Below are 7,827 nucleotides of genomic sequence, written 5' to 3' on the forward strand. Positions count from 1 at the left end.
TTAGAGCATTTAGAGACTGGGCAAAACAAGTACAGATTAAAGAAGGTAATTTAAAGATTAAAATGAAACTTCTTTATAAAGTTGTTAAAGGATTTAACTTTTAGTGTTGGTTGTTTAAAGTCATGATGTTACACATTCCAGTACAGTAGGTGGTGGCACGCACCTTAAAAGAAGAAGAAAAAGAAGTGGATTACATAAAATCCCACCAGCAGAACCGGCACAACACACCGACTGACTGTCTCTCATACTCTTCTTTACCGTCTTGCACCATATCGCTGTTTTCAAGATGTTGTAGCTACAATCTGGTTGCCACCGTAATGGATTATCCCTGACTATTATCCACACCCCCATAGAGCATAGAGAGTTTGGTTTCGGAAGTAAAACTCCCATCAATTTTCTCCCTAAGGATTTTGATTATTAGCCATAATGTATAAACAATCCAGGGTAGATTGACTACGAGCTACGATATTCTGAAACAATGGTTTATGCCCCTGTAGAAGCCAGAAGTCCGTATGAAATTAACCTTGTTTTAAGATACACGTTTTATTATTTGCCATGGAGAAGTACTACACTACCCACAATCCACAATCCTAACATGGAAATGTTTACCTCACCCGCAAACGGATATACAAGCTGCTACCACCAGGCGAGTAGCCAGTAATGGGCCAGGGCAGCACTGTAATGCAAGTTTGATCAAAATACATTTTTAGTTTATTTTTATTATTCAAATGTATTTAAGTATATATATTAATATACCTTTTTAAAAACGGTGATTAAGTCTTAGGAACAAGGGCGTAAATGCCAGGGGGGTTCCCCCCCCATCTAAGGGTTGTGCCCCCCTAGAAAACCATGCTGTGTATTGTAAATAACATAGAGATGTATACTTAAAATATCTGTGTAAGTAGTAAAACAATACAAACCCCAAAAAATGCTTTTTAAGTTTAGGAACATTTTGAGTTCCCCCTCCTTTGCCTCACAGTGGTTTGGTCCACTGCCTGCTGTACGTTAGGAATCGGATCTGCACTCGACTCACAGTCACAGTGACAGGAATGTAGCTAGTAAGTAGGCGGTTCAAGGCTATTTTATTCACATTAAACATCGGATGACGTTGTTCTTTTCTCAAATGGAAATGATGCTGAGTAATTAATGAAAAAAGTAATGTCATGACAAAAAGTTTACTATGTTAGTAATATAATGTAACGTTACCTAGCTTGTTTAATAGCTTGTTGGATAGAAATTCACCCACTACAACTAACGTTACCACGGCGATAAGCCTAACGTTATGTGTGATATTAGGGTTAGGAACTGATATTAGGGTTATTATCATAGACTGTATATTGAAGATCTACAGTTGTGTTTTGTTCAATATGATGTTAAGTGGCTGATCGATAGGTTCGCTGGAGACAGTGTGGCTCATGTGGCTGTCAGGGTGAGCAGATGAGCTTTACCAGTGGCTTGCTAATTAACATTATGATCAGCTAATTTAACAAGTGTACAAAAGTATTGTATTTCTTTTATATGGGGACACTTTTTCAAAATAAGTCATTATGTTTTAAGGTATGTTTGTGGCTTGATTGTAAACAACTTCAAATAAATACATGGTTTTAAAGAAGAATATTTTGGTCAATTTAGTCAGCTTTTTCATTGAATCAATAGAACCACTGAAAAGAAGGATAATGGTACAGTCTCCATGCTACACTAATGATAGTATTAAGGCTTTCCTCTCAGTACACATGTCCTCTACGAGTATAATTGTGACTGTATTATTTGTGTCCCCTTCAAAAATTGCTCTTCAGAAATGTTGTTTATTGTCCCCCCCCTACTGTTAGAGCAGATTTACACCCATGCTTAGGAAGTAAAAAGTCTCCAAACTCACAAAACATAAGATGGAAGACGATCAAGAACAAAATCATTAAGACCTAAAGTGTCCAAGGTCCACAAATGTTTTTTTGTGATTACTCAGGTTCTATTCTCAGTAGCCCCCATTTTACTTTGTTTTGGTTCAGAATTGTGCCTTTAAGCTGCCACTGTGCCATGTGTGTGTATTTTTCATTTGTAAATGTCATTGTCCACCAAGTTATTTTGACCAACCAATAAACAGTTTTCAATTCCATACAAGTTATTTTATTTGCAAAAAAGCAGGTCAAATATTTTTCTCTTTGTAAGTATACACAGGCTGTGAATTTTCTTCATCCTCTATGTTCAATAAGAGGCAGCTTGCTCTGACTTGGAAATATCCAAGGTCTTCAGGGTGATGGTGTCAACCCACAGTCCATACACCAGGTTTACAGAATCTACTCTCTTGACAGAGAACTTATAATACCTGTCAGATATTAGGTTGTTGACCTCTATGTTGTACGACTGGCATGTAGATTTAGTAAACTGGCAATGTTCAACAATTGTTGGGTGAAAACTTTTTACGTGGATCTCAAACTCTTGGTTCAACTCCTGAGATTGCTCACCTGCGACTTCCCAACACAGATGTACAGTGTTGGATGTCGTGCAAGTCTCGGACCGGTTAAATATAACCGGCATCTTGATGGCCAGTGATGCACTGAGCTGTTGTATGGGGATGCTGCCTGTGTTGGGGATGAGCTGGTTCTGCAGGTCCAGTGGGCCGAGTTTCCAAGCCAATCTGCTCTCAAAGTCTTTCAGGTACTGGTGGGTTTGCTGGAGCCTCTCCTGCGTGGAAGCTGTAATGTCACTGTCTACCAAACCCTGGTCGTACTTTATGATGAAGGCTTCCAGCTCCTGACAGCCCCTGATGATCTCTTCGTAGAGCAGTCCCAGAAAGGTGAGGTGGAGTTTCACCTGGGTGTTAGCCAGGGTCATTGCACGCTGCAGCCTCCGCTGGTCAACGAGAGACCACACCGTGCTGTCAGACAAATGTAAAGTGTGCTGCTGCTCATCTGCTGTTGGTAGCAAATCATCACGTTGGATTTCCAAGTAGTACGAGCTCCTCTGCATGAGCCGCAGCACTTCCTGCATCGCCTGGGAAATACATCACATGAACTCGTGAATCTACATGTGCTCTGCTATGTGCTCAACCTGTCATACTGTATCACATCCCTCAGACAGTACATTTATACTAGTGTAAAGACCCTGCAAAACACACACTGGTGTTTTTAATAACTCTGGCATATGAACTCTAGTCAGGTTGAAGTTGGGTAGAGATGGGAAGTTTCATGGGAAGAATAAATTGCCCCACCCCTAGCATGTGCAGCAAAGCAGGAGAGTGAGAGACTGTCAATCAAGCACAGTCAGTACACCACCACACAGTCTTGAGAAGAGCTCTCATCTAATCTAACACCTGTGTGGGCGACTTCAAGGTTGTGTTCAGAAAAACATGTTGCACTCATTCATACGTCAAAACATGGCAGAAGTTGTTCTAGTAGTAGTAACATCCTGCTACATTTCACAGCTATGTATATCTGGCCAATTCCTGCATGATGCAGTTGTGATAATTGCTGCATGATGCAGTTGTGATTGTCTGTCTGGAAATAATGGACATTTTCCACTATTTTCTGACATTTTACAGACTAAACTAAGTGAATAATCAAGAAAATAATCAGCAGATTAATTGAAAATGAAAATAATAAGTGAAGCAGCTCTAAAGTTCAGAGTTGTAAAATTCAGTCTATCGTATTATAAATCGCTGTGCAGTGTTTTGACATCCTACAAGCCTTCAAACTTAACAAGTTGGACTTGTAGCAACATGTCCACACCAACTAAGCCCCTTCAGTGCCTGAATTGGAGAGGCGGGTATGGCTGCAGCCTGGAGCGTCCCATGTCATGCCATCCCGTCTCATGCCATCCCGTCTCATGCCGAGGCGTGTCCAACGGTAAGTTCAGCAGGTCAAAAATATGAAATTGCGAATTATTTTCCAGATGGAGTTACGGGTAAGTTCGTGACCACGTTTGCAATCAAGGAGGGTCAGTGTATGTTTTGGTCATTCGATTCAATACATTTATTTTATTACCCTCTCTCCCTGCCTTCCTCTGACTCTCTGTCTCTACCCACCGCAGACAACTTCGCCCGAAGAGAGTCAAACCAGCTGAGGAAATAGACTTTAAGTTCACGGCTGTAACGTTACTGTTACATTAACGTTACCGTACAGTGCCAAAGTCTGATCCCAGCAAACTTTCTGTTGTTGTCGTTAAGCTTGCTGATCTGACAGAAAGTCACCGGCGGTTCGGGATCAGATCATGGGGATCAGACCTCCGGTGCTGGGTCTAATGTTATAATGTTTGCTGCTGCCACAGCAGCTAGCTAGCAGCTAGCCACCAGCCCTATGACCTAAGGTCCCTAGTTCGCTCTATGGTCGCTCCCCGGTGCTGACTGACTCTGGTCCGTCTGCAGAGCTGGCGTTACCCACTCTAGCTAAGCTGGGAATTATTCATATTTTGTTTTCTTTGCAGAATATGAAAGAAACAAAACATACACTGACCGGATTTCCTGAGGATGGATAACAAGGATCTGCACACACAAGAATACAAAAATAAACATGTTACACTCTTTCCAAGACTTCCAAGATTTTTATAGTCTATATTGTTTTCACACTTCACTGGGACATTGCTGCAAATACAATTGCTTATCAGCAAGGCGAGAGGATGATAATTTTGTTTTTTAAAGTATTTTATTCATTTGTATGAATGCCATTACTGTTTAGTTAAAAAAACACCAAATATATCAAGTATTTTATTCATTAGCATGATAGCCTGCATTTATCTTACTGTTTAGTTAAAAAACACCAAATATATTTTTAAGTATTTTATTCATTACCATGCTAGTCGACGCAAGCTTTTACTTTAGCTCGGGGAAGCTTTTACTTTGAAAATTAAGAGAGATATTTTTTAAAGTATTTTATTCCAGACGCGAGCTTTTATTTTGAAAAGTAGAAGCTCGGGAACGGCACCAGGCCATGGTATGAGACGGGATGGCATGACACGGGAAGCTCCAGGCTGCAGCCATACAGTCTTGGAATTGGACCAAAAAGGCAGTTACAGTACATGACATGATCATCGCATGCATAGGCGCCGATACCGTGGGTGCTCCAGAGCTCGAGCACCCACGGAAAATACTGAGCACCCAGTGCCAGACTGCTAGTGGCTCCATTCATTTAAAATGAAACATTGCAGTTGGTGCTAAGTGGAACGTCTGTCATAGTGTGCCGAGGCTACTAGACAGGTGGCATTGATTCTTAATTTCCCACGAAGCTGATCGCGGTTACGTGTCAGTTAAACTTCAAGTGGCGCTGTCCTGAGTTGAAAGCCTACTAGGCTTGGCTAGTGGTTTTCCAAAGTTAGCCAAGCAGCATTTTCACTATCGACTATTTTGTGGGAAATTAAGCAATAAGAAGTAATGGTATATGTCCACTGGCAAGAGTTATTTCCACGCTTCCCATTCATTGTCTTTGTGAGCAGTTGGAAATTGCATTCTGTAGAATTGCAGCGACTTTCGAAAAGTGGGGCATTCAGTTGCCCGCTCCTCATTTGCATAAAGTTGAGGTCCAGGCAACTTTATATCAGGGGCGTCCAGCTCAACTTTCCGCAACATTTGGTAACGAAACGTAGTTCCTTTTTCAATTTGCCGCAACATTACTTTTCCCAGGGACAGATTTGACAGCGACACTGCCTTCTCAACTGCGCGCTTGCACAATAGTCACAAGCTCCACACGGTACATGACAGAGGCTAGTAGCAGAGCAATCATCCAAGTGAGAAGCTTGCCATGATTGCTCTGCTGACTTGCTAACTTTTGTGGGATGGTGTTATTCCCACTACTTCAAACTCGTTGAAATTAAGGGGAGGAATGTGAGTGTAAGGTGTACAATGTGTCCTGGCGAGAAACCTTTGTCCACTGCCATTAACTGAACTGCCGACCTCACCAAGCATTTGAAAGGAAAACATGCTAACATGAAGCTTGTAGCTCAAGATCCCTGAGTGAAAGCTGTGTTCATGAAATACAACACTGCCACACCATCCAGTGCACCAGTGGAAAGGCTGTTCAGCCTAGGAGGTCTTGTGCTTACCCCCAGAAGAAACAGACTTCCAGATAAACGTTTTGAAAGACTGTTCCTGATGAGGTATAATCACCCATTTTGTGCTGATGCAGGTTGCCTGACATAGCTCACGCCTATGCCTAATATCCTCTTTTCTATCTGCCATCATACTGTGAAGAAGCATATTCAGTTAACATATCCTTTTTAATTCTGAGGCTAGTCATGCTTTAAGTTGTGCTTGATTTTATTTTGGCTAAAATGTCTTTGCCTCTAAGCTGTATTATGCCATTTATTTTATTTACACAAGCCATCAAGACATGTTTAAGTTATTATTTTTTCTGTTGGATTTAGATGAGGCATGACCCATTTTGAGGTTATCATGTTGTTCCTAAGGAGCCTATTAATACACTTTTTTTATAATAAAGAGCACAAAATAATACCTGTTATGTCCTCCATTGTAGAACTTTATGTAGGCCTACACATTTAGGAACAGATATTGGGTTCTGCCCAAAGTCAAGCAACATAAAAGTAACGTACAAGTAACGAGTAACGTAAAAAGTTACTTTCTATAGGGGGTAACTAAGTAAAGTAACGGATTACTTTTTTTTGAGTGTTTGAGTAACGAGCAAACACTACTTTTTAAAACTAACTTCCCCAACACCGATCCTAATGCAGACCATGTGAACAGTTGACTGAAAATGACACAGTAAAACTATCACAGATTGCTTTATAATTAAAACTACAGCTTCCATGCCCTGCCCATTTTCCTTTACTCATGAAAGGCCAAAGATGTCATTTACAATATGTTATACAAGCCCAAGAACATATGATGACTAATCAATAATACATAAGTATTGTAGCTCTACATTATGGTATACTAACCATGATGCAGTCGTCACTTAGTCTAGTGCAGAGCAGCTGTAGGATTTGGGTGCGGAGGTCTGGGAGGGCGTCCATTTGAGTCTCCTGGGCTCCACACTCCTCTAAACTTGTACAGGCCAGCTTGACCTCATCCATGGTTACTGTAACATACAACATTTACATTCAGTGTGGGTTGTAGGCAACATACAGGCAATTAAAACAATGTTGTGTGTATTTTTGGCATTGCATTTAATATACATATTAATATGTCTTCTTAGGGCATTTTAACTATGAAAGATAAACAACAGATTGCTTAGGGTCTACTGTATGTTTTACTTTGGTGTGAAACTCCATATATACCAATACTGTAAAATGTATTGATTGATTGATAGATTGATTGATTGATTGATTGATTGATTGATGAGCACCTGTGAGAGTTTATTGGACTGGCTTATTGGACATTAAAGCTCTAGTGCGTAGTTTCTGTCTACCCCATGAGGAATTCTAAGTAATGACAACAACACTGTCAGCGCATCCACATGATGCAAGCCTTCGGTGATCACCCCCCCCCCCACACCCCTCCTCCACACAGTTGCTTGTAGCCAAGGAGGACACGAGGATTAAAAAAAACATGATGAAGAGGTAACTATCTTCACTCAAGCTTCTGCGCGCGAAAGCCGCCGGACGACACCGAGGAAATGTAAACATAGCCGTACTGAGAAATACAAAGAGTTTTGTGGAGCTGATAGTCTTAATTAGCTTTCTATTAACTCATTTGGCAATGGCTTAAATGTAACGGCCGTTCATGGACCTTTTTCACAGCAGACATTTTGACTTGTCATAGTAGGAAAAGCACAGCTGAAATTGATAACCTTAACGAGGGCTCAATTCCATCAAGTGTCCCAGTAAGCTATTTCAGTCAGCATGCACAGTACCAGGGCCTCTTCTAAGTGGAATGCAGCCATC

General features: G+C 40.9%; 1 protein-coding gene across 1 annotated transcript; it reads right to left on the reverse strand.

The window, feature by feature from the left end:
* Positions 1-2,202: 2,202 nt before the first annotated feature.
* LOC144516373 (fibronectin type III domain-containing protein 11-like) lies at positions 2,203-7,017 on the reverse strand. The gene is made up of 2 exons (XM_078247600.1): positions 6,883-7,017; positions 2,203-2,991 (listed from the first exon to the last, which is right to left on the reverse strand). Exons 1-2 carry the CDS (start codon positions 7,015-7,017, stop codon positions 2,203-2,205), a joined length of 924 nt encoding a protein of 307 aa, XP_078103726.1.
* Positions 7,018-7,827: the final 810 nt, after the last annotated feature.

Source organism: Sander vitreus, chromosome 4 (genome assembly GCF_031162955.1).
Source record: "Sander vitreus isolate 19-12246 chromosome 4, sanVit1, whole genome shotgun sequence".
NCBI classification, from domain to species: domain Eukaryota; kingdom Metazoa; phylum Chordata; class Actinopteri; order Perciformes; family Percidae; genus Sander; species Sander vitreus.

Excerpts from the sequence above, each read along its gene's own strand:
- LOC144516373 (XM_078247600.1), bottom strand. The coding sequence starts at position 7,017 with ATGGATGAGGTCAAGCTGGCCTGTACAAGTTTAGAGGAGTGTGGAGCC. Across the intron at positions 2,992-6,882 it reads TAAGTGACGACTGCATCATG|GCGATGCAGGAAGTGCTGCG; the intron begins GTTAGTATACCA and ends TGTATTTCCCAG.